The sequence below is a fragment of the Capsicum annuum genome, chromosome 3 (genome assembly GCF_002878395.1).
Source record: "Capsicum annuum cultivar UCD-10X-F1 chromosome 3, UCD10Xv1.1, whole genome shotgun sequence".
Classification (NCBI taxonomy): domain Eukaryota; kingdom Viridiplantae; phylum Streptophyta; class Magnoliopsida; order Solanales; family Solanaceae; genus Capsicum; species Capsicum annuum.
In genome coordinates, this window is record NC_061113.1 from 228,182,471 (window position 1) to 228,210,049 (window position 27,579).

General features: G+C 34.3%; 2 protein-coding genes across 3 annotated transcripts; one reads left to right on the forward strand and one right to left on the reverse strand.

Annotated features, from left to right (window-relative positions):
• The first annotated feature begins 14,346 nt into the window (after window positions 1-14,346).
• LOC107855965 (protein phosphatase 2C 51) lies at window positions 14,347-17,681 on the forward strand. The gene is made up of 3 exons (XM_016700962.2): window positions 14,347-15,192; window positions 16,673-16,778; window positions 17,216-17,681. Exons 1-3 carry the CDS (start codon window positions 14,482-14,484, stop codon window positions 17,572-17,574), a joined length of 1,176 nt encoding a protein of 391 aa, XP_016556448.1. The 5' UTR covers window positions 14,347-14,481; the 3' UTR covers window positions 17,575-17,681.
• A 1,545-nt stretch (window positions 17,682-19,226) lies between these two features.
• On the reverse strand, window positions 19,227-27,026 carry LOC107855970 (spermine synthase). Of its 2 annotated transcripts, none has more exons than XM_016700968.2 (11): window positions 26,403-27,026; window positions 25,481-25,732; window positions 25,340-25,384; window positions 24,239-24,315; window positions 24,018-24,140; window positions 21,686-21,790; window positions 21,532-21,604; window positions 21,311-21,382; window positions 20,688-20,880; window positions 20,419-20,548; window positions 19,227-19,600 (listed from the first exon to the last, which is right to left on the reverse strand). In XM_016700968.2, the coding sequence occupies exons 2-11, from the start codon at window positions 25,638-25,640 to the stop codon at window positions 19,535-19,537; spliced, it is 1,044 nt and encodes a 347-aa protein (XP_016556454.2). In that variant the 5' UTR covers window positions 25,641-25,732; window positions 26,403-27,026; the 3' UTR covers window positions 19,227-19,534. The 2 variants fall into 2 exon arrangements, with proteins under 2 accessions (XP_016556454.2, XP_047264593.1); XM_047408637.1 differs by having other exon boundaries at window positions 26,653-27,005.
• Window positions 27,027-27,579: the final 553 nt, after the last annotated feature.

Sequence of the window (27,579 nt, forward strand, 5' to 3'; positions counted from 1 at the left end):
CAGAAACAAGTGAATAAGTCGTAATAGGAGTGGACCACACTTACTAGAACTTGTGACAACCTGTACATTGTATTTATTCAATCACTTTACCTTCGTTCTTATCGTCTTTGTAATCATTACTGTACTGTACTGTGACCATTAGGATGCCTCCAGTACATATCAACTGGGATCGACCCATGCTAGGCTTATGCCCCTGGGATACCACCCATAAACACATGAAATAGGGATCGACCCATTCTAGGCTTATGCCCCTGGGATACCACCCGATAAGAGAGAACTCCCATCACTTAGTTCAATTAATCTTTGAGATTGTTATTTCGGTCGCCACCACATTTTTGATACTTTGAAACAATGATACATCAATAGGAACCAAGTAATAGACCTTCTATACAATAACGATGTAATAAAGACTCATTGGTACATCAACAATGTGTTTCAGAATCATCAATATCACAACAATGAAATAAGAGCCTTTTGGTATATCAATGAAACATTTTGACACTTTATAGAATGGAAACAACTTCGTTGGTAACGTAGAACAATACATGTTTTAGGACAACCTCGGAATCTTACTTGATGGAACATTGGTGTTTTCATGCCAAAGAACATTGTTAGAGTATGCTTTACATACCTCGTTGTAGATTCAGATACCAATTCAACACAACTTCCCGCCTTTACAAATCACTTATCTACAATGAAATGTTTGGCATCTAGTATTAGCAACCCAACACCACAATTCTCTTCCATAATTCCATACTACCAATATTTGCAAAACATTCCAAAAACCAACTTGAACAATAGGTTTATGTGTGTATATATATATAATCATCATTTCAATACCACATCATCAATACTACATCATCACCCCAAATTCCTTCACAATTTAACATAATCCAACCATGCACAAGAATAATCCAACATCATTTCCAATCATCTTTCAACAACAATCAAATAACATACTTCTTATGCTCACATGCATATATATATATACATATCCATATAAATAACACCAACATAATTTACATCCTTACCAAAAAAATGGCCCTTTTGATTTCGAAGTCCTGTTGGCACAAATAAGGGGTGCTTCTCGAAGCCCTTGAGACGGTGAACACAACTACGGAATCAATTTGGATTTTCTACGGTTGAATCACAAGATAATTGGAGTTGAAATTTGGCTAGGGTTTCTTAGTTTCAATAACTTGATGATAATTGATGGATATGAGACTAATTATATGTATATAATGACCAATTTTCGTCCATGAGGTGATGGAAAATGACCATATTGCCCTTAAAAATTTAAGTAAATCCGAATCTGTCCATGGTGGACTGTTTTGATAGGCTAAAGTAAATCGGCCATAACTCTTTGCTCCGATATTGGATTTGGGTGAAATTGGTATCGTTAGAAAGATAATTCAAAGGTCTTTCATTTCATATAAAGTAGGCCACCCAGTTTGTCCTGTACAAATAGTTATGATCGTTTGAAGTTGACCCTAAAAATCTGTTTTGAGAGGCTGAAGTAAAACGAGTATAACTCCTTACTCAGATGTTGGATTTGGATGAAACCAATTGCATTGGAAAGAAGACTCAAAGATATTTCTTTTGATATGTGGTAGCTCTCCCAGTTCATTATATTGAGGGAGTTATGATCGTTCAAAGTTGACCCAAAAAACTGGCAGGCCTCAGTAGTTTTCCTGCACATTTACTGTTCACATCCCGGCCACCGTTTTAAAGTTTCGAACGTGCTCGCTTATATCCGAAACTTATCCGTTTTTGGAAATCTTTATATCGTTGGAAAGCTTATTCAATAACCTTCGTATGGAACCATCGACGGGAAAATTCCGGTATAAATAAAGTCGATTCCTATACACATATAATCAAACTATACACTTGAAACCATCTCAAAATAATCAATACTCATACTTAAACTCATATATACCTAACTTAGGATCAATACATATACTCCAACACATATAACAATGACTAATGCACGTAATTAAGTACGGGGTGTTACATCCTTATATCGTTGGAAAGCTTATTCAATAACCTTCGTATGGAACCATCGACGGGAAAATTCCGGTATAAATAAAGTCGATTCCTATACACATATAATCAAACTATACACTTGAAACCATCTCAAAATAATCAATACTCATACTTAAACTCATATATACCTAACTTAGGATCAATACATATACTCCAACACATATAACAATGACTAATGCACGTAATTAAGTACGGGGTGTTACAGTCTTGCGCTGTCGTTATCATCGCTCGACTTCGGCTTCGAATTTGTCAAATGATCGATCGATGTTGGGTGCAATTAGTGTGAATGGAAAATGGAGAAAAAGTGTAAAGCAACTTTAATGTGGTTTTATTGAGTAACACTTCTTCAAATGGATAGTGAGTCAAGAACCAAAAGGTGCCTCGCGCCGCCGTCGTCGTCGTTCGGCTTTGGCTTCGTGATTGATGAGATTAATTTTTTAGATAAAGTTTAAACTTGGAAAAACAAGTGAAAGTTATTGAAAAAACGTAAAATATTTTTCTCCTTGAACATGCATGCAGAAACGCTAAAACGATGCTTCGAAAGGGACACAATTCTTTGAAGAAAAGACACACTATTTCGAAAAAAGAGTGACTGTTCTATCGGATATGACTGTTCAGAAAAGACACAATGTTTCGAACGGACATATATGACTGTTCCAAAGGGATACACTTTTCCGATGAACCATTGCTTCCTTTTGTAAAAGGCACTTGATGGCTATAAATACCTGCATTTTTTCCACAGGCAGGAACAGAAATTTCAGCACTGAAAAAACATTTCTCTTGCTTCTAAACAACTCTGTGTGATCATCTCCCGTTGAGTGAGTTCGAAGATATCAGAAGGTTTGAGGTATCACTACATTTTGATTGTGAGCCATTTTATCCTGGTAGGAAAAATTTCGCAACCTCGGATACTTGAGGAGAATTAATTCCTTAAGGACACTCCGAGAATTCGGAGGACTTGGTTCTATTTTTTTGCTTTATCTTCTTTCTTAAAAATAACACACTTCTTTGATAGTTCATATTGGACCTGTGTTGAAGGTGTTGAAAACTCCATTGGTGTTCTTGAAGTAATCTTGAACTTGTGTTGAAGTGTTTGAGCAAACATATAAATTGTGTACCCGAAACAACATAAGTTAACTACAGTTAGTGTATTTTTGTCATTTTTAACTCTTTTTATGAGTAAATATAAATTGAAATAGATCTCAATCATAAATTATTTTATAATACACATGGTATGAATCTATTACGTCATTGAATATTACTTGACAGAACGATCCTTGATCGGATCTTTATTCAAGCATGGAATATCTTTTAAATTAATTTTTTTCATCTGCCTATATCTTGTAGTACAAAATAGGTGTATGGGCTAAAATACAAATCTAGTAGGTGGGAATCGAAATTCGACAGGAGAAATATTACGAGTTGTTTTCAGTGTATCATAGTTGCGTGATCTAGGCATGTCGCACAAATGTCAGTCATATAGACGTCGGATGCTGAGATAAGCATCATAAGGCGCATCCTGTAAAAGACCAATGTAGAAGATGTCAAAAGTCTAAAAATGTTGTCATGCATGTCTTAGGAGTGCTCAATGAGTTTATCGGGGACTTGGGGAAAGCTCAAGGGTCTAGACTATGGGTGATGGTCGCATGTGTGCCACAAGTGTGATCAATATTGAATGTTCTCGAATAATTATAGGAATTGATATCTCGAGATTTCGAGCGAAAGATCAATTGCTAGAATGCTCATATATATGTTTATCAAGCTTGGTTTCATTTGGAGTTCGTATACCTATAAACTTAACTTAGTCGAGGAACACTGACATTATCATAATTAGCCAAAGTCTCCAAAGTCTATAACTCATTCCATGGGAAGAATGGCGATTCAAGGGTAAGGCTAATAAAGCGTTTGCTTTGTACCCAAAAAAATTTAATATGAACTTTATGATTTTAATTTCACTTAAAATAATATTAAAAATTATAAAATATAAAAAGTACAAAATTTAAATTAAAAAAATAGAAGAACTATCTACTGTTTAGTTAAAAATATTTTAGAATTTTTTGTCAAACCTTTATATTAATAAATAAAGATTTCACAATAATATTTAAGGTAATGCATCACAAATGAATGACTAACATCTTATTAATTTAAAATTAATCCTTACTTTTATAAATCATAATATTACTATGTGAAGTTAAATACATAACGTCCTCTACGAATGCTACACTAAAAAGGTAGAACCTAAGAATCAAAAAATTAATTCTAAATTATTAATAATATATTATGTGTATATATATAAGATCTCGTGTTAAAATTTAACTTTAGATCACTACTTTTATTAAAACAACCTTGTATGAAAAAGGAATGAAACTTTATGGGGTGCAAGGGATGTCAAGAAGAATTGATAGAAACAAACAACACTTGATTTGGAGTTTTGATGAGATCAGAAGCAAAAATAATAAAAGCACTAAACAAACAAGGTCCTTCTCTCTCTCAAAATAGATACTTCGGTACAACGTCGATACTCATAAATTTCAATAGCGAAAACATACTTATTCTTAAGATTTCAGTTTATCGCTTTGAAGAATATATAAAGGGATATATCATATGCCTGATGACAACTCACCTCGCATGATAATAGACCGCGTCGACTCTTATAAGTATGCAACCTTGAGGGGAAACCAAAGGCCTACTATAACACCCAGAATTTTTGGGTTAAAATTCAAACCGTAGTTTCTACGTGTATAAGCTCTAATTCAATAATTTGTATATGAAAATAAGTGTCATGATCATTAGCCTAGTGTGAAGAGTCCTTATGAGGTGAAAAATTTTCATCAGAAACACTTAGAGAAAAGTAAAGCTAAGAGGTAGGAGATTTAGATTCGACCTTTTGATATTCAATTCTAAAAGGATCAACTTTGAACATGTATAACTTTTGAAATATGTGAAATTTTGGAGCTCAAGACCCACCAAATTATAGATAATTGAGTCCCCTTTTCAACGCATTCGATTTCGCCTTAATCCGACACCGGAGAGAAAAGTTATGAGCATTTTCGTGAGGAACTAGTGGGGTTCTGTGATAGCTTCGCATCACAGGCCTTAGGCTCCGCTATAGCCTCCGTGACATGGAGTATATTTTCCTGCATTCATAAGTAAAATCCCAAGAGGCATTTTGGTCACTCCTCTTTACCCCCAAACACTCAAGTGATGGATTAAAGCCCCAAAAGAATATTATTTGCCCAATTTTCATCAGTTAACACTTATGCAAATCCTTTCCCTCTTCCTAAGAACAATAAATTCAAGCTTTCTTCCCTAAGAATTCAAGAATTCAAGTTCCAATTTCAAGTTTTCTTCAAGAAGTCATCTAATTGAGGCATGTGAGGTATTTATCATTGGGTTCCTTCCATCCATTGAGCCCAAAATTCCTCTTTTTGATTTAAGTATGAATTTTATCCTATTTTGTGAAATTATCCATGCAAATTATGAATTTAATCCATGTATTTCTTCGTAATTTAAATTTAAGTCATGTCAATATGTGTCCCCATATGAATTAAGTTACTTCATGTTTTGAATTTCAATTTTTCATGTCATATTCCATTGATTTCATGTTAAATCATCCAGGGGCGGACCTATGTATAATTTTGGGGTGCTCCGGCACCCACTAAACTCAATGCAGAATAGGTATAATTACATAGAAAATATAGAAAAATAGGTATAAAACATATAAAAGCACCCACTATAACAAAAAGTTGGGTGGGTGCATTGACATTTAGGTTGATCTTAAGGTCTTGCATTAGAAGGAGGCCCCAGGTTTGAACCTTATTGAGATGATTTTTTACTTTTTTCGATTTTTCAATTTTTTAAGTACCCACTATGATACGAGAAAGACAACGAAAGCATGAAAACACACTCTAAATCAGTCCACTAATCTTAAGGATCCAAGGACCTTTTTGGAGACCACTCTCGGATTCACTACAACAACAACAATACGAGATAACAATGGTGTATTTGACACCAAAACAGCCACCACAAACTAACAAAGAGAGTATCAAGATAACAAGATGAAGAACAAGATGAACAATAACACAATGGAAACAACAACACACAGTTTTTGACTAGAACAACAACAAAGTGTATAAGAAATGTAAAGATAGATAGATAGATAGATAAAGTAAAGGTATAATCTTAAGAACCCAAGAGTCTATTCCACTCTTGGACCCTTAACACTACACACTATAAATACCTATCTCTTCGGTGAGCACAAGAGAGACCTCAACCTCCTATAGCACCCAACGTTCCAAGCATGAATCCAACACGAATGATTCTACACTCAAGTTGGAAATCCTAGTTACAATGTTTCGGCCATAGGCCTTTCTCACAAGAGAGAAATATTCTTCTTACAACTTTCAATATCAATAAACATCTAAGACTAAAAACCCTAAGAGGTTCTATATATAGTGTATTACAAAATAGAATACAAAATGACCACAATACCCCTCAAGGGTGAGGTACCGATTAAGTGTAACTTAGGGGCTATTTTTAGTGCATTTAGGCCCTCTTTTACACTTTACTTGTGCAATTCCTTGGACAGATTCAATACACACTCGTTCTCGTCCATCCTCGTGGTCGTACTCGTATCATCCTCCCCTTCTTGAAAAGGATTCGACCTAGAATCCGTACCTTGCAAATCAAGAGAAGACAAACAAGTACACATCCTAATGATATGAGGGGTTAGGGTTAGCAAAAATAACACATCAGCATGCCATGCCGGGGAGGAACAAATTTGAAGTATAGCCATGGGTCCTTTGTTTTAATCATGAAAAGATTAGCACAATTGCTACAAAGGAAGTGGCTCGGACAAGCATCAAGACAAAAGGAAAATAGGCCGACAGTCATCCTTTTCCACCCTAAGATGGTGCCGGGATCAAATGAAAGAATTAGCCAAGGGCCTAAGCCGAGGCTAGCCCTTCCTTCCCCTAGAATATCACTCCCACATTCACACATAAAAATATTACTCCCACATTCACACATAAAAATATTTTCATACACATGATCTCTATGAACAAAATTAATCGCAATGTTTTTACCATACAAGATGTTCAAAGAGTCATGCGCATTATCAAGATCAATTCTATAGACACCATCACTAACTTGCAAATTTTTAAGCACTTCATTCACATGCTCAAGTAGTGAACTACATTTAAGAGTAAATTGATCATCATGAACACCAAGAGTACGACCAAGAGTGCTCATTTCCGAGACTACAAATTCTTTGCCCATAAGAGTACTATCATCTTCTAAGAAGAAATTTCCATCTTTAGGAGGAATGTTGTCATACCATAGTGGGTTAGCATATCGGCTATAGCCTTCAAGGCAAGCTAAACTATCATTTTCACCACTAGGTTCATTAGGAGTGTTTATATCATCTTCAAACAAAACATTAAACCTAAAGAGAGCATGATCTATCTCACGGACAGATTTGGAACTAGTAAGTGTTTCACTCTCTATAAGTTCACTATCAAGTACCAAAGATGTTTCAATCTCCTCTTTACCTTGGTATGGGTCGGGGAAGCCCACCTATTCCTTCAGGAAGCTCTCGGCACAAGGTGCTTGGACAAGGAAAGTTGGATTTTGTGGGATAAGTTTAGGTAACAATTTGCGTAGCCTTTTTACGTGTCATTTCATTTCTTCAATATAATCATTGATGTGATCAAATGTGGCATCGAGATTAGTGGCCGCCATGGTACCTAAAGCAAAAGACAACAACAAACAACAAAACAAACTTGTTAGTTCAAAATGCCTCACCACACTCTCACTCTCAGTTTTACCTCACACTTGGTTTCACAAGTGTTGAAAGTTGGCTTGTACTTCATGAGTGATTGAAGGATGAGTCTATCTTTGCCCGGAATAGATTTTCGTTTGAGTTGACCCAAAAGAAAAATTGTTTACGGACTTGAACTAACAAGACACAACGAATTCACAAAAGAGAAAAAAAAAACACAACAAACGCTAAACACAAATGAACGAACACAAAGACTAACTAACAATCTAGTAGATGAGTACTAGTTTGCCATTAGTATTGGAATCAACAAATGAAACTACTAAAAAAAAACTAAGAAAATCTAAAATTTGAGCCAAAATTTGATGCGTGAATAGTAACTTGATGATGTGGCAACCACATATTGGTTGCGGTTTCTATAATTTTTATTTTTCAATGTCCAAGTCTTGATCAATTTTAATTTGGATTGGTGAAATTTGTTTTAAGGAGGGAAGAATAAGTCTTGGAGACTTTTTTTCAAGTTTCTCATTTCAAGACTTGACTTTTGTAGTACTTTTCCTTAAAACATGGACCCTTGTTTTATGGGAAAGTGGTTGAGAAGTGATGTAAAATCTTTAGTGTGTAGGAAAAGCCTTTGAGTCACAAGTACTACACCTTGAAACTTGGATCTATGTCTTGCAAGACTAAAACAATACACACTCTTTTTCTTCAACTTCTAAGATCAACAACTACTTTCTTTGTCAACAGTATATGGAGATGGTGAAGAACACTAAGAACACAAACTTTGAGTCTTGAAGTTCTAAGGTCCAAGTTAGACCTCCCAAACAACAACAACAAATTCCCAAGCTTAAATTCCACAATACACGTTCAAAACTTGAACCAACAACATATCACACGTTCAAGTCTTGAACCCGCAACAACAATACCAACAATAATCGGCCATACTTTGTTCACATTAACAACATCAACATTTTAAGCTCAAATCGAAGATATAGACTCAACATGTTAGTGAGGAACAAAACTAACACTTAGAGACAACAAAGACAAGTAAAAATATTGGCCAATACACAATAAAAACATAATTTTTGGCCAAGAACACTAAATGGACAGATTGCTTTTTTTTTTTTAGAATTTTCAGTTTTTCAATAACAATTTTATTTTTTTGAATTTTCTAACAAGCAAGCCCAAGATTGATCTTGTAGGAACAAGATCAAGCCATGCTTTGATATCAAATGATACGAGAAAGACAACGAAAGCACGAAAACACACTCCAAATCAGTCCACTAATCTTAAGGATCCAAGGACCTTTTTGGAGACCACTCTCGGATTCACTACAACAACAACAATACGAGATAACAATGGTGTATTTGACACCAAAAAAGCCACTACAAACTAACAAAGAGAGTATCAAGATAACAAGATGAACAATAATACAATGGAAACAACAACACACGATTTTTTACTAGAACAATAACAAAGTGTACAAGAAATATAAAGATAGATAGATAGATAGACAAAGTGAAGGTATAATCTTAAGAACCCAAGAGCCTATTCCACTCTTGGACCCTTAACACTACACACTACAAATATCTATCTCTTCGGTGAGCACAAGAGAGACCTCAACCTCCTCTAGCACCCAACGTTCCAAGAATGAATCCAACACGAATGATTCCATACTCAAGTTGGAAATCCTAGTTACAATGTTTCGTTCATAGGCCTTTCTCACAAGAGAGAAATGTTCTTACAACATTCAATATCAACAAACATCTAAGACTAAAAACCCTAAGAGGTTCTATATATAGTGTATACAAAATAGAATACAAAATGACCACAATACCCCTCAAGGGTGAGGTGCCCATCAAGTGTAACTTAGGGGTTGTTTTAGTGTATTTAGGCCCTCTTTCACACTTTGCTTGTGCACTTTCTTGGACAGATTCAATACGCACTCGTTCTCGTCCATCCTCATGGTCGTACTCGTATCACACTATCCTTAAATCCTGGGTCCGCCATGAAATCATCAAATTATAAACTAAATCATGTGAAATTGTTATCCTCTAAAGTTTAGCTCATCCCCATGTTCAAATTCATGTATTTTATCAATTAACTGAAATATCTTATGTTTTTGAGTCTCTGAACTATGACTTTATATCATGTTTTAAACATTGTTATCGTATTTTTTGTGATTATTCAGTGCAAGAGGGTTATGAACACCCGATACCTATGTGTTTTTACATGTTTTCGTTTTCAAGTTACAAGTCATTTAGATCATGTTTTTATTATTATATTTAGACTATCATGTTCATGTTGAGCACTTATCAGTACAGTAACCCATCATGTTAGACCCATAATAATACTAGTATCATTCAATTAGGAGCAAAATTTAGCACCGAGCAAATCTAGGGATGAGGGATCACCCGCCAGTTAGGACTGAGTCCTTAGTAGCAGTCCTTGAGTTTTAGAACTACATAACCAGTGTAGATTATGAAAGGTCACCCGCTAGTTTAGGACCGATACACTCCTAGGGGTCACCTGCCAGTTTAGAAATGACTCTTTAGTCCTTTGGGACATTATGTTAATAGATCCGCATAGCCATGTGTTAATATCCATGGCAAGGTATTGATAGCCTTTTAATTGGGGATATAGGTTGGACCCTGATAGCTCAGATTGGGGAATGTCGGTTACATGATAGCTTTCACAGTTTCAGTCAGTACTTAGTTTATATCAATTCAGGTTTGTTTGACAAAGTAATCAGATTCTTAGTTATTCAGTCAGTCGGTTTTATAGATTATTTCAGAACATGTCTTACTTGGTCTTGTATTCATCTTACATGTTCATGTTTTCATGCTCAATATCCATACATGATCCCCATGACGATTTTACAGTCTATTCAACTTTTTATGAGATTTATATAAAGTATTCATGTTCCTATCACTCCCCAGCTTACAGAATTATTTTCAGTTTATGATTCATAAACTTCACTATAACTTATCGTTTTTACATACAACCATGACTTAAATGCATATTTCAGTAAATAATTTGTGTTCTCAATTTTAAAGCATGTTTTAAATTTTTTCATGATTCAGTGCATGTTCCACATGCTCAGTACATTTCAAAGTACTGATCACATATATGCGTTTATGGCTACATTCTTTCATAATATAGGTACCAGATGTATTCCACACATTAGGATCAAACAGTTCTCAGCATTCAGCCAGCAGGTGATGAGTTCTCTTATTTCGGGGACTCTAGTCCATTGCAGTTCATGTATTGTATTTATATTATTTCTTATGTATTAATTTATGGTTGTAGGAGGCATGTCTCAACTACCTATAGTCAGTATAGTAGAGGCTTTATAGATAGTCAGTCAGAGTCATGATATGTAATTCAAGTTCTTTCTTTAGTTTTATCATGTTGTAAACCTTATCAATATTACATTCATTCAGATCTTTTCATGATTATACTTCTGCTCAACAAATTTATCTTTTATTTACATTATAAATTAGTTGCTCAAGCAGTATGCCAGTACATGGATTAGCTTGGGATCACTTGTGATTCTAAGCACCGTGTTATGCCTAAGAGATAGTCTCGTATCGTGACACCTACCTTTGCACCTTTAAAGAGTGTTTGAGTTATCCATTACGACTTTGGAAACACCAAAGATGATATGTCTGTAAGGTTCACTTGTTGTTGTATATACAGACTCTTCATAGTGCTTTTTTCGTTCATTTTTATTTATCATATTTTGACTTGACACATTTATTAAGAAAATAATTATTAACATGGTTATTTTGAGATGATGCCCCTATTAATTGATGGTTATTATTGTATCTTGAAATTAGTAGTAAAGAGTCAACTAGGAAAAAATAAGTTTTTTCTCAAAAATGACAATTTAATTAGAAAATTAGGAACAAGTAATTATGAATAGGGGGAGTAGTACTCCCCCAATCCATAAATATTTGTTATTTGACACATTTCAAAAAAAAAAAAAAAATGCATGATTTTACTATATCATTTTTGTAATATAATAAATTTTTTTATTTTAAAAAGTGCAATGAGCGATGAATAGTGTTAAATATCAAGGATAAACTTGGTACAGATAGGTAAATTATATATTAACTTTTCAAAATAATTATTATTGAACATCTATTTTGAGTATAGTGAACAATTAAAAACTCACTATACTAAAAATAGATATCAAATAATATTTGTTGAGTTTAAAAAAAATAAAAGATAATTTATTTATTTTATTTTTATTATTAAATATTATTTATCACTCAAAATATTACATTTATTGTTTCAAAGAGCGATACGGTAAATTACACTTGTTATTTATTATTTTTTAATTTATGTTCTCCCTCCGTTTTATTTTATTTATCATTATTTTTTTTATCCGTCTCATAAAGAATGTCATATTTCCTTATTTGATAACTATTTAATGATATCATTCTCATTTTATCTTTACTGAATCTCATTTAATAAGAAAAAATAACTAAAAATTAAATATTAAAGCAATTTTAAGATGAATGATTTTGTAAACTTTATAAAATCATCACTTATTTCTTAAATTTTGTGATCGATCATAAAGCGACACATAAAATGAAACAAAAAGAGCATTGAGTTAATACTCTCTTCCTTATAATTTACTTTTCTTTTTAGTTCATTTAAAAAAAATGACTCTTTTTCTTTTTTAGTAATATTTTAATTTTAACTTTTCGTATAATATATTTAGAACCATAAAATTAAAAAATATTTTAATATATTTAACATAATTTTAATTTAAGATCATAAAATTTAAAAAAAAAATCTTATTTTCTTAAATTTTATTGCTAGACGAAGAAGTAATTGTTGCAGTGAAAATATTAAGGCATGCACGAATGACAAGAAGAGAGATGTCATAGTTGTAGAAATATTGAAGAATGAATACAAAAAGTAGAATAAAAGGAGACACGTAAGGAAGTAGGGGTGAGTTATTCAAGGGATCATAGGAAGAAACACGTGTTCTACTTTACAAAAGAATGAGAGGAGAGGAGTCAACATTTCTGTCCACCAAACCTGCTAAAAGAAGAAACATACTTTCACCGCAAACCTTAGCAACTACCAGGCGCCACTTGTCCACTTAGTACATCCTAACTCCTCCCACACCTCCTCACCCAATATTAGCTATTTTTTTCATTCGATATTCGATAAAATACATATTAAATAAATATAATTAAGTAAAATAAATTTTATATTTAAATATATATATTAAATGAATATAATTAAGTAAAACAAATTTTATATTCAAACACATAATATATATATATTGATAAAATAACATATATATATATATATTGATTTAATATAAATACCGAGTGCAAGTGAATGTTTTTCTTCATAGATAGTGTTGCAATAAGGATCTTTTCATGATTCATAGCTTATTTTAATAATTTTTCCTGACACGCTACTAATTTTCCTGATATATAGACGTAGTTGTTAATCTGTAGCTTGAAATGAGACTAGTAGACCACTAATTTAAGAAACGTGGAGGTACATTTATCCACGTTGTTAAATGAAGTAGATATTCCTTTTTAGTACTCTTTTCATTTAGAAATAAATGAATTGTTGGATTTTGATACATAAATTAAGAAAAAATATCAAAAACATAAATTTAACATAAATTTTTATTTTTACCCTTGAAGTCTCTTTTATTCAAAGAAAAATTTGACCTCGGTAATACTATTGGCTGCAGTCTCTTTTGCTCATCAAATCATAAGGGTAATTTTGAAATAAAATTCAATAATTTATTTATTTTGAAACACCAATAAATAATCCAATAATTTATTTATTCCGAAATGAAGGGAGTATAAAACAAATAAAAGAATAAGATATTTAATAAATAGAATAAAGAGAGTAAATTATATGATATATTTATAACTATAAATTTTAAAAATATTTTAATATAATACACACATTATTAATTTAAAATTATATATTCAAAAATCCCTTTTGTTTTAAAATTTTTATATCAATTAAATAGGCGTTTCGTCCTAAGAAATGTTTTACTTTTTTTTAAAATATTATTTTATTTTAATTATTTTAATGAGAAACGTAAAATAATTGTGTTTAGTCACAAGAATTATCTTAAAAGTAAAAAATAAATAAAATTTATCTTCATTTTTTTGAATCTTATTTTTCTCCCAAAATTTAAAAATAATTTAAATTTATATTCATAGTTCAACACAATACCAACTTCAATTTCAATTATCTCTAAAAAATTATTATTTTCATAATCAACGTTAAATTAAGTCAAATAAGTTGAAATAGTAGATCAATATTTTTTCTGTTGGAATCCCAATAATATTAACCAAACAACTTCCCGCCACCTAATGTCCTCTTCCTTCATCCGAACCGCCCACGTGTGCTACTCCTCATCCCACTCATCATTTCGTTTCCCGATCTCGGAAATGAACTAGCCGCTTCATCATCATCACGTGGCGCTCATCGATCATCTTCATTCTCATCCAACGGTCAAAATTCTCCGTGGTCCCAAAATTAGTTGTTTAATATTCAATTCTCTTCCTTTCCCTTTTGTATTTCTGGGACCGAATTATTCAAAAATATCTACTACCATAATCTTCGCAATGCAGTTATCACACGTATCGTCTTCACATAAGTAAGTGAAAATGATTGATAACGTTAATAGTGTGCCGCCGGTAACCGAAAAAGGTTGCCGGATAACGGCGTTAATGGAGTCCGGTGGAGTAACGGAAGTAGATCGGACTGGTGATAACCAGCCAAATTTCACTCGCCGGCGAAAACTGCAGGAGAATTTTAACGTATTCGCCGATGATTACAGGTATAACAAGAAGAAAAAACCGGAGAATAGTTCGGTAAGTGGTGGTTTTATCATCAATGATCAAGTTCAGCTAGGGACAACTAGTGAAGTGAAGAAAGTAGAGGAGAGTTCAGTCACGTGCCGGTCTCATGGTTCGATATCGTTGATCGGTCGGAGAAGGGAAATGGAAGATGCAGTGGCGGTTAAGCCGGGTTTTTTGAGTAAAGGAAGCAAGAAGTTTGATTATTTTGGAGTGTATGATGGACATGGAGGGTCACGTGTAGCGCACGCGTGCCGTGACGCTCTGCACAGTTTGGTGATACAGCAAGTCTCGAAAGAAGAAGAAGAAGAAGATATTAATTGGGAGAAAGTAATGGCGGAGAGTTTTTGTAAGATGGACGGAAAAGTGAATGAGGAAGGGACGGAGATGGCGACGATGGGATCAACCGCGGTGGTAGCGGTGGTGGGTGAGGAGGAAGTAATTGTTGCGAATTGTGGAGATTCAAGAGCTGTACTTTCACGTGGTGGAGTTGCTGTGCCTTTGTCTATTGATCATAAGGTATGTCATATTAATGTTCGGATTAATTTGTACGCACTTCACATATTTCATGTGGGATATGCTAAGTGATTAGTATTACAACTTAGTACAGGTATTGTCGTAATTTAGTATCACCAAAATAAAGGGTGTGTGCAATAGGAAAGCAAAATGTCTTAACTTTTTTTCATGTTCTGTTTATTAAAATTTTGGAAAATATTTTTTTTTTTTAGAAAAACACACTTTTGAAAATGAGAAAAATGACGATCCCCTATCTCCACTCCACCTCCAAAATATTTTTGTCTAGATTATGTATACAAATACATTATAGTACATAAATATTTTTAGGATAATATTTGTTTGCTCTTATGTGTTGGATACAGAAAATATGCAATAGAATCACTTATTTTTGTAAAAACATTTTCCTTTGATACGGACACACCCAAAGAGGGTAATACTAACAAACATAAGGTCTAGAATTTGTGCTTCGGTTGGGTTAGTGCACAACAAAAAGATGGTATACAAGGAAGTTTAGCTTGACAGAATCAGAATAAAGGAAAATATTTCTTTCGGTTCACAGACACTATTGAAACAGAATTCACTAACAACAAAATTCTCTCTATTACCAATATTATTCTAAGAGATTTGGTTGCGAATATTATTTATTTACTTTTTATTCTTTTCATTGTAAATCCTCTGGGTATATGGTCTCTCCAAGGTCCTATATAACCTCGAGCCTGTCAACTTTTGTACACCTTTGTTCATTAAAACGTAGAGGGGCAGCAGTGCCCAAGAGCGAACTATTAGATATATAAGCAGTAACAGCACTAGTAGAACCAGTAGCATTATTACAAGACACAGTAGTAGTAGCAGCAGCAGTGCTAGCACATAAAGCATAGTAGAGTTAGAACTAGAGCCTATATGGGTTGGCCGCTTAGGCATAGCAAAAGTAGTTGCTTTTTTGTCTACGTCCAAAGCTCGGTCCATAAACAAAGGTGGAACTTTCCCTTCCATAATATCATCATAGCAAGTAGATAGCGCTCCCTTCCTACCTAGGACATCTGCTGCCTGATTTGCTTCCCGATAACTATGCTGAACGGGTGGGTCCCCTAGCCTGTGGATTAACTGCCTGCATAGAATATGTTGGATGGTCATTTTGAATAAAAGAAATGATTACCTTGGACCCCAGACAGTTTTTATACCGTTATTGTTATGGTCTTAACTCAACAAAGGTCTTAACATTTTATCAGATGTTCATCATATTATTAAACTGACAACGAGTTATGATATGATCAATGGTGAATGTAGCCTTAGTGCTGCGGGTTCAACGCTCAGACCATCAAATTGAAATCCCGATTTTTCTTGTGGATATGAATTATGATAGGGATCAATTGACTTGATACTCAACTTCTCTCGACATATTCTACATTTGATAGCTCCACATAGATGTCTTTTGATATTGAAATGGAATGCTTCTGTTGACTGAGTTCCTGTATGAGCGCAGCCTGACAGACCTGATGAGCTGGACAGAATTGAAAGGTCAGGTGGGAAAGTCATAAATTGGAATGGACAGAGAGTCTTGGGAGTTCTTGCTACTTCAAGATCCATAGGTAAGTTGAAGACTCAGCTTCTTGCACTTGCAGATCTTTCCTTGATTCTGATCTTTGTCGAGGTTTGTCGGAAATGGATATGGAAAATCAGACTATTATTCCATTAGATGGAAAATTCAACACCAAAGAATTTGGTTTGATGACACGGTTCAACTTCTACAGCTTTGCTCCATATTTTGGTCAGCTAGCTGCTGGAATAATTGTGCAACACTATTATGTAGCCACACCATTCCATCAGAACCTTCAATTGAATAAGAATTTGTTCCTCGTGTAATTATTTTATGAACATGAAGAACACATTAATAATCTACTTACTTTTTGATTCAGAGCTGATAAGAGGGATGACTAAATTAAGTTATTGAAGGAACATCTGGAATATTAATTGGTAGTTATTATTAATAGCAAATCATGCTTCTTATGATACTTAATTGATGCAGGTGATATGTACCTCAAACCATACGTGATACCAGATCCTGAAGTGATAGTGAGCAAACGAAGTGATGCAGATGAATTCATAATACTTGCAAGTGATGGTCTATGGGATGTCATTCCAAATGATGTTGCGTGTGACGTTACAAGAAGATGCTTGAATGGTCAAATGATCAGGAGGTTCGAACAACAAAGCAAATCCCATGCGACAGATGACCAGTCAAGTGAAGGCATCAAAGGAGGTCTAGCTGACTGTGCAGCTTCCTTCCTTGCAGAGTTAGCTATTGGTCGGGGTACTAGGGATAACATCAGTGTAATTGTGGTTGAATTGAATGGATCTGTAAGTTCATCCACTGACGGAGCATAATTAAGCTTCCCAACCAAATGATATGCGAACAATTTTATGGCAGTTCTTTTTGAAAATGTCCACCAGGTTAGCAGTGTGAAGGGTTCTTTCTCTTCTTTTTTTTCGAATCGTCTGCAGTCATACCATTACTTGCCTTAGTAGTGCACTTGTCCTTTTCTTTGTAAAGTTTATGGTGGTTTTAAGATACTATTATTGCCCCTAGTCATTCACATTTGAATGATCTTAACAGACAAGCTGGGAGAAAATGTCTCCACAGGACACTAATGCTCTGAAGGGCTAAGGCAATTGTGTCCAATACGCGTGTTGGTTGATTTTTCACTAGGACCATAGTGTTTATCTGAATATGACATTATGGTTGACAACGAAATGGCCAAGTCCAACCTATGAAATGACACCGGGAGTTTCAACCGATCGAAACATATTGTGCTTTAGTCAGGACAAGGACGACTTTTCGTAGTCCCACATCTTTGATTGTGGTAAGTGGTAACCTGGTGGCCTGGTCCCAATAGGTTTTAAGTTATGCATTAGCTATAGCCATATGCAACGAATGTATGCATGGTCTCCTAGCATAGTGTGTTCTGTCTTCCTGAATTTAACGGCACGCAAGTGACATATTGATGGTTAGTGTGTTTTATTACCTTTCTTACGGATGATCTTTTAGTCGATTTATATGTATCTTGGCAGTTCTATCATAGATATCAAACATTTGCTACCTCATTTCTCTTGTCTATGGTGAAAATTATTAATTTTTTATTGAAGTTACAAAATTGTTCACATATATTTTGAAAAAGCGCAAAATTCGACCTCCAATAATACGTGGACAAGATTAACTATTTTTTTTTTTTTGTAATTGTGTAAAATGAAAAGAGAGATCTTGCACGCTATGTTCCTGCCTGGGTACAAATAAAAAGACATCAAAGAAACAGGGTGGAAGAGTTCAAACTTACTGGGTCTGTTCGGTGCAGAGAAAACATAATTTTTTTTTTGTTGGTTAAGATTTTTGAAAAAAGAAAATTTTAAAAAAAAAGTTCTTAAAAATTAGGAAGGTAAGTTTCGAAAGTAGAGAAAGCTGAGTTAGGCAAATGGTATTCCATTTGACTGTTTTTTCCACATCAGAAATACCTCTTCTTTACTTCCACCATCCCAAACAGAGAGACTTCCACCTTAGGGTATAGACTATTTATGGAATTGCGTTGAAATTTTTATTGTTTCTTATATTACCAAATACCAAAAAAAAAAAAAGGACTATGAATCAAAATTTGAAAATTCAAGTCTAATATCTTTGTCATAAATTTTGGTTTAGATATTGATGCCTTCAAAAGATTTTCAAAGTTTCAGAAACTTCAAATTTTTTCAAGTAATCCCAAAATTCATAACTTCAAAAACTCAAATTTTCAAGTTTCAACTTCAAAATATATGACCAAACAGGAGCTAGATTTCAGCTCTCACCGAAGCATTCAAATATTTAGCACCAACTAAAGTTTCAGGCATTTATTTAATAACATGAAAATCACAATGTGAGTTATCGAAGATTAAACAAAAGCAAACCGCATACACAAACTGACTAATGACTGCTCCAGGCAGAGAGGCACTGTCCGTTAAGGTACACTAGTAAGATATGTCAGCAGTTAGAATTGAGTAATATGTGCCAATTAGTGCCATAACATATTTATTCAAGTCTGCAATATCAACTAAGAGACGAGTAACAAAGTTCAACTTGCATAACAATAGATATAGCAGTACTGGGAACTTGCATATTACATGTTCACGTCTTCAATACCAATACAAACCACACAGATAAATATCCACATCTACATTTCCTGCTGCTACTCGTGTGACAAGTGTGATCAGTCAGTATACCACCAATACCATTATACAAACTCCAGCAGCAAGGAAAAGAAATGGGTAATAATTTCAGAGAAAATGCAACAACTTAAATCCTCACTCCTGCAGAACATGGCTAATCGCGGAGACAGCTCACCTCCCTCCTTAAAAAGCACGGCAGTGCGAAAGCAGCTTCATGCATCTGTTAAAGGAACAAGATACTCTGTCAGAAGAAAAATGACAGTTTTTCTGGTTGTTAATTCTCATAGGGCGGGTGGATGCAATGAAATGCAATGGAAGTAAAATGCTCAACATTTATCAGTGGATATTAGGAGAAAATTTCCAATTAAGCAATAAAACATGACACTGACATTATTCAGCGGCATCGTCAAATTTAAATTGAATTTTAGTGTCTACAAGCTCAATATTAACCAGCTTATATCCTGTGTTCAGAGGAGACTTTTCTTAACCATTGCTCCTATATTTGTATGGTAATGCATACACACTTTCACATTACTGAAGACAGATTCACCGATACTTAAACAATCAACAAAAGATGATACAAAAACAAAGCATAGCAATCCAATCAGAAAACACACATTTATAAGTATTTACTGTATGCCGGTGGATGTTACGGAACAGATTCAATGAAGCCTAAACTCGAAGGCAGTTCTCTGAAAATTGTTACCCTACAGCAGCTACTAAGGTAGAAAAATAGTTCAAATAGTAGAAAAGCCCATCTAATTCCAAGTGGCGGGGTAGATGTGGAATGAGAAAAGAAGTAGATAAAGTGATGGCCTATAATTATTCCTGGTACATCTGAAGCACCCATTATCTCAAAATGTAGCCACCTTATCTTTACATTCTATCCCAAATCATGGTACAAGACTCAGAGCCAAGTACATGTCAATGCATACCATACACCAAGGCAATACAGCATAATCAAATTCAAAGAGGATTTGTTGGGTGATTTCATGCTTAGCAAATAAGAAATTGCTCAAGTAGGAGAGAACAAGTTACCTCCGAATTGTAAAATCTAAGTTCCCTCTGATGCTGAAGAGCACCCTCTAGCTTCTCAATAGGATTAATAGGGTGCTTAAAATCAACAGATGATCCCTCAGTCGAGCACAGGATAAATCCTATGACACCACTGCATAATACATAAACAATCCATGAATGGAAGCATGTTTGATATTTCACCTCTAACCTTTACCGCACAACTAAAGAAACAAATAAACAAAAGGCTAGAGTAACTTGCAATACTGTTGCTGTTAATTCATGAATTATACCTAGGATAAGTTGGAACACTGGCCCATGCATAATGAACAGAACTAAATGTCTCACGGCAAATTGAGATCATATCCTGAATAAGATGAGTATGAAGCCACATGCTCTCTGCCATGTTGCAAATTACACCACCAGGTCTTAATGCCCTGGCTATTGTTGCAAAGAATGGTTTTTCCACAAGCTCTTGTGCAGGACCTGTAATGGAAGACATTAAAACCAATTAAATTAGAGCTCATTGGTTTGAATGATACTAATAGCTCGAGAAGCACAAGATACAAAAACAAAAACCAAAATTGTTCCTACTCCAAACAAAAATAGATACTATAGAGTCCGACAAATACACTGGCCAAGGACATCCAGCAGAAACAAGAAAAATCAAACAAAAGAAGTGCTGCATTCTCCAACAAAAAATACAGATATCTACCCAACTATGCATGCAGTTTCTCAATCCTTGAATATTAGCGCACTATGGGCTCTATCTTCAACTACAAGCACTGCCCTATTTGGACCGGGAATGCCTCACTGTGGATGGCAGAATGCAGTATGGGAAGTCCATAAATGACCTTTCAGTTGCTTAACTTACAGATGGCAAGGATTTGTAAAATAAAAAGATGATCTGACTTACCCACAGGGTCTGATGAATCAACAATGATAGCATCATACTTCCCTTCAGGTGCGTTCTTCAGAAACTCAACAGCTGTCAAAATCATTCAGAAAATCATTTACAGCTCGACTAGATATAAAACTGACAGAACAGGGAAATTAGATTTTGGGAATAAGAACAGCATTCTGTCTTGTAATCAAAGGCTCATACTAAGATCCAGCAACACATGGAAGTGTCCATACCATCACCAACATGAAGATTGACACGAGGATCCTCAAAGCCAATAGCCAAATCTGGGAAATACTTTTTACTGACCTGCAACACAAAAAAATACAACATATTAAAAATGAAACACAACATAAGGAACACTTGATATATCTTTGATATTTTACTCACATCTATAACCATTTTATCAATCTCACAAATATCAATCGTCTCCACAGAGCTGTGTCGAGAAATTTCCCTTAGAACTCCACCATCACCACCCCCAACAACGAGAACCTGCATTTGTAGGACATATAGATTGGATAGAGAACAATGAATGGTAAAACTCAGAACGAAGAAAAGGCAAGCCAATAGTGGAAAACAGATTAATATCAAAGTTAAGGTACTCAAGCAATAAGGTCCAATAAAGATATATAGAATAAATGTAAACAGAAACCAAAAGCATTTTATAGACAGACTCATCATATCTTTAAGAGGAGCCTAACATAGATTCAAATCTTTCTATTGTTGTCTTGGGTGCCCAGCAACATTTCAAACTAAAACTTTTGGTCAATTCATTAAATTGATCAGCTATCAGCTATATTAGATTCTATCTAGAAATTAAAAGGCAAAAAGAACAAGTAGATAGTGCCAGTGGGCCACAGTCCTAGTGAGTATCTTCATCAATGCATATTAAAGTTCAAAATATGCAGATAAACTGAAAACTGGTGAACTGCTGCTAACAAGTGATAAAACCCATAAATCAATGAAGCTCGACACACTAACAGTATGTTTAACAAGTAAAGAAACTGACAGGAGTAAAGTTTAGTTCCATCAAACATTCGGACACAGCAAATTTTCATCCATTAGAAACAGATTTTGTTGAAAGAATAATCCAAATACTCATATGTCAAGCCTGCGTTCATATGTCCTTCAAAACCAGGACATCTCTTAAGTTCCAACTTCTAATTACATGTTATCATCTTAGGAGAGACACTCCTTAATGCGGTCCACCAAGTTCTCACATGGTACTTTTCCTAATGCACTTCCACTAAGGGGTCGTTTGCAAGAGAAAATAATGCAGGTATTAGTTTTGGCATTACTAATCTCTTGTTTGGTACAATTTTTTAACATATATATACCTAATACAAGGTATTAGGAATATTAAGGTTTTTAGTACAAGCATAAGCATGGTTAAAATTCCCCAGACCCCACTTCGTGGGAATTACATCGGGTATGTTGTTGTTGCATAAGCATGGTTAAAGACACAATTACCTCTAAAAGTGTACACACATAAAGAATGTGGAGGATATTTTTGTAAACAAGCATTTTTTATAGAAATTATGCAATGCATGTTAGCCGATTTTTAATATACCAAACCAAACAGTGCATAAGAAATAATGCCAACATAACTAACCCATGCATTACTAATACATCCTATTCAACACTATTTTTATACACTACCAAATGACACTAAATGACTATTCATATTCCCTAATCACAGAGACCTATCAGGGGATTTAATCTACATTTGTTGGTACACCCACAATATCGAATTCATGAATAGATCATTGACAAAAATAAATTTTGTGCATGTCCCGCTTCATCTTCCTCTATTAGTAGCAACATAGTCACAACACCGCCACTCAACCGGTCCAGCTACCGATCGTCCTTGTATATGGAAAATGCTAGTTTCATATAGCAAACAGAGAGAGGGATTGTAAACAAATAAACACTTTTAATATACAGATTCTATCAAGATTCTAGACCCATTAAGCTTCATGCATAGAAAAACAAAGGCTGACTCGGCGTTCCTCCTGAAGCAGTAATAGCACGTAAATTTGTCAGACTCCATGAAAACTAATGATCAGCTGATAAACTTATACTTCTACTAGAAAATCTAATGAGTCTACAAGAGCAACAGGACTTAGAAAGCTACCACCATATTAGTCGTCAAATTACCAAGAAAATGATGTACCGATCCACACAACACCCAAGAGTGTGCCTATAGTTTATAAAGTGGGTGTCAATCGACCATGGTAAAAATCCCAACAGAGAGGAGACATTAAGTGGTTCTGCCGAACAAAATTACCTGATAACTATGTCTGTCGGACGAACCAAGTGCCTGGTAGAATAATCCAGATGCATGCAAACTGACCCAGACACCAAAATTATTCAATAAACATGATTCTATCAGTCCAGACATGTAAACCTCAAAAGGTTGGGGGAGAAGTGGACCATCGATGATCATGAAGTCTTAAGCAGAGAGTATTTGGTTGGCTCCATCACTAGTTTATCTTTCTTGATTGACATACATACAAAAAATCAGGTCTTCAGTTTGTCACACACACACACGTAACGCACACACAAACACACATTAATCTAGTTCTTAAAGCACAGACAATTCACTTATCTTTCCATATAATTCTGATTCAGAAACAAGAAAGCAAATCTGCAAATCACTTGTTGATGGGGTGTGAACAAAGGGAAAGAAATTTGTATAGCCAAATTTATAGACGATTACCTTCTTAGGAGATTTGATTGAACAGAGAGGAAGATGGGCTATCATCTCCTGATAGGCACATTCATCTTTCTCGGTCAACTGAACAATGCCATCTAGCACTAGAACTCTCCCATAGGATGCAGACTGCAAGTATGAACACACAATTAAGGCCGATGATAAAAGAGCTCGAACGAATAGCTAGAATTTAAAGAACAAAACTACAATAGAGCAAGATGTGGAACCTCAAAAACCAAAACCTCCTGATATTCTGACTTTCCCTTGAATAAAATCTTTTCTACTTTCAGGGAATGTGCTTCTCCTGTGTAAAGACGCAAAGATGAAACAATTATATTAGTAAACATTCATGAAAAACGATATAAGAGAAAAGACATCGTTGAGTACTATCATATTGAAAAGGAGTCATACACTTGGAAATAGAAGTCAAACTTTATGCGTTAACTTGGGTTTAAACTAGCAAACCATATTATAGGAATTTGTTACGGCGTAAAGCTCAAATTTTTCCTACTTCTACCAGAAGCATCATTTTGTGCTACTTGAACACACGTAGTGGAAATACTGGGCTCAAGGAAACAAGCGCACAAGCCGAGCCACTCACCCTAAGATTTGACAATTTCCTTTGCAATAGGACAAAGTATCATCACCTAAATATGCATATAGCATAACTAATTGATGCAAATGTAGCTGACAGAAGCTCTTGTGTTTACATGACTAGGAAAAAAGCACACCCATTGTCCCAATCATATCGAGAAAGAATCCATTTTTGACATACGATTGACTCTACAAAATCACTAAGATTGTGTGAAGTGTTAAAACAACAGCAAGAAAAGAATAATTTCATGTTTTCTTCCAACTTTTTTGAAAATATTCAACATATTAGCTTAACAGTTAACACTGCTAACAGGAAGTGCAAGCTAAAGATTAACTTAGGTTACTGTATGAAAAAATTCTAAGTATCAAACTGGGGAAATTCTGCCCAATAAAATAAGATAAGAAGCAAATTAGGGCAAAGCTCGAGGACAAGAAAAAGAACCATCAATAACAACATACTCGGTGTAATCTCACAAGTGTACACAGACCTTACCCCTACCTTAAAAGGTAGAGAGGCTGTCTCAGACAGACGCTCAACTCATATCAACAACAACAACAACAAACCCAGTGTATTCCCACCTAGTGGGGTCTGGGGGGGGGTAAGATGTACACATAAGCAAATTCTAATGTGTAACAGACACTTAAAGACGCTGAAAAAGTGAAATGTTTTTAAGTTAGGAAGATCAACTATTATGAGAAGTGGGAAAAGAAATACTAATGGAGCAAATGATAACCTGGCCACATTGGATTGTTGAAGTACATTAGCCTCTCTTTTTCATCTGCAGCGGAAATAACAATAAGAACAAGTCAACAAAAGCATCAACATAACTGCCAAATAAAATGAATTTGATTAAATGCAAATTTTGTTTAATTACCTGAGGACAACCGGGGTTCAGAGAACCATCCAGAAACGACAGTTTCGTGGCAATTGGCTTCAAGTTCAGGATCATCATATGCCCTGGCCTTCAAGCAACAGTTAGGAAGAACAGCCTTGTTTGCTGAACCGTTAGCAGCATTATTCTCCTTCCCATCCATAGTCCTCAGGCTGGCCAAACCTCTTCCTTCTTCGAGCTCCGTAAAGAATTATCTTATTAGAATCCAGCCTCCAACAATCAGAGGGTATTATCCTGCATTATATGCACCATAACAATCAATGTTCAGTTAAAACGACGAAAGATGAATTAAAGGACAGACTAAACAATTCAAGAATAAAGATCATTTCTTAATTTCAAAAAAAAAAAAAAAAAAACATAAACAGTAAAATACAACTAGAACACATCACTGTAGTCACACAAATTGAGGTCAAGACCGATAGACCCTCGCTCCATACAAGAAAATTAGTCTAGAAAAAGAAGCAATGCGCGTACAACAGACAATAGATAGTAACAAAAGCAGCAAATCACAGCAGAACAGTACTACAACAAAATATTACTACTATAATCGAACTAGATAGTAACCGAAATAGAAGAACAAGAAACTACAACAATAGTACTACTACAAAATTACAAATTGATTTATTAATTGACAAAATAACTATCACAAGTTGAGAATTCATAACGAATTGGCTCACTTATGCAAAATAGGAACTCTACAAATAGCTATGAAATAAAGGAAAGAGCCGTACAAATATTAATTAGTAGCAGCTTAAGTGATAAAAAGCAAATGGAACCTAAATCAAAGTACTTAAAACACTTTAAGCAGCGTACGATTCACGCAGAACAAACATTAAACAAAAATTGAAAATTTAATTCCTTTCTAATTAAAATATAAAAGGAAATTAGGGTTGAAGGAGATTACCAAATAACAGCAGCAAGAGGAGATAGAGAGAGAGTTAATAGAATTTGTGTAGTAGTAGTAATGAATTGAGAAGAGAGAAAGAGGGTATAAATACTGAAGAATTCAATGTTAGTCAACAATTCGATTAGCGGGAAAAAGGAATCTCTCACAGAGAAATCAATAAACTATTTCACTTATCTGCTTTTTTTAACAAAAATATATATATAAAAAAAAGGTAAGGTTTGAACGAATCAATGGAGTTGATGCTTACAATGTTAGGTTTCTATACTCCCTCAGGGCTCAACTTCTACTTGTCCAATACTTCTCTAAAAATAATAAATAAAATAATTATTTTATTATATGAAAAAAAGTTATCTAATTTTACTTTTCTAATTTGAAAATTAAACAAATAAATATAGTTTCTTTGTTTTAAAAAAATAATTCTTTTTCTTTTTTAGAATATATAAATTGATATGTTTAACACCATAAAATTAAATAATATTTTGATATATTTAACATAATTTTAATTTAAGATTATGTAAAAGATTTCTTTATTTTTTAAAATTTTGTGTCAAATTAAAATAGTAGATTTTTTTTTTTTAAATCCTATTGTTAGTATAAGGGACCCTTAGTATAATGAACAAATAAGTAAACAAGATGCATTAGGTACTATTTGTTGTATTACCACCATTCATATTGGGGTTTGGTTCAGTGGCGGAGCCAGATTTTTGGTTAATTAACAAATAAGTAAACAAGATGTATTAGGTACTATTTGTTGTATTACCACCATTCATATTGGGGTTTGGTTCAGTGGCGGAGCCAGATTTTTTATTAAGGGTATTCATATTTTTTGGGGGGCAAAAAACTCTTTAAAAAATAAAGAAAATAAAGCATTGTTGCACCTGCCAAAGTTTGAACCCGGGTTGTTGATGCAAAAATGCACACTCTTGACCACTGGATTATGTTTCTCTAGCTTGTCAAGGGTGTGCAACAATATGTATATAACCATAAATATCTATATTTAATCTATATATTCGAAAAAAAATTCCGACAAGGGTGTTCATCTGACCACCCTTCGTTGGTTGTGGCTCCGCCACTAGTTTGGTTAGTAGCTTATTAGAATTATGAAGATATTAGTAATATGGATATTTTTCACGGAGGAGTTGATTATTTTTGTATTACTTATTCAATCTTGTAT

What these genes read in the sequence shown, in the direction of transcription:
- LOC107855970 (XM_016700968.2), bottom strand. Translation starts at nt 25,640, where the DNA reads ATGGATGGGAAGGAGAATAATGCTGCTAACGGTTCAGCAAACAAGGCT. An exon ending in CAATCTTCATGTTGGTGATG is followed by an intron (nt 21,383 to 21,531) that starts GTATGGACACTT and finishes TGATTTTGACAG; the next exon opens with CTGTTGAGTTTCTGAAGAAC. An exon ending in TTAGATTTTACAATTCGGAG is followed by an intron (nt 19,601 to 20,418) that starts GTAACTTGTTCT and finishes TTCCTTTAACAG; the next exon opens with ATGCATGAAGCTGCTTTCGC.
- LOC107855965 (XM_016700962.2), top strand. Translation starts at nt 14,482, where the DNA reads ATGATTGATAACGTTAATAGTGTGCCGCCGGTAACCGAAAAAGGTTGC. An exon ending in CTTTGTCTATTGATCATAAG is followed by an intron (nt 15,193 to 16,672) that starts GTATGTCATATT and finishes GTATGAGCGCAG; the next exon opens with CCTGACAGACCTGATGAGCT. An exon ending in TGCTACTTCAAGATCCATAG is followed by an intron (nt 16,779 to 17,215) that starts GTAAGTTGAAGA and finishes TAATTGATGCAG; the next exon opens with GTGATATGTACCTCAAACCA.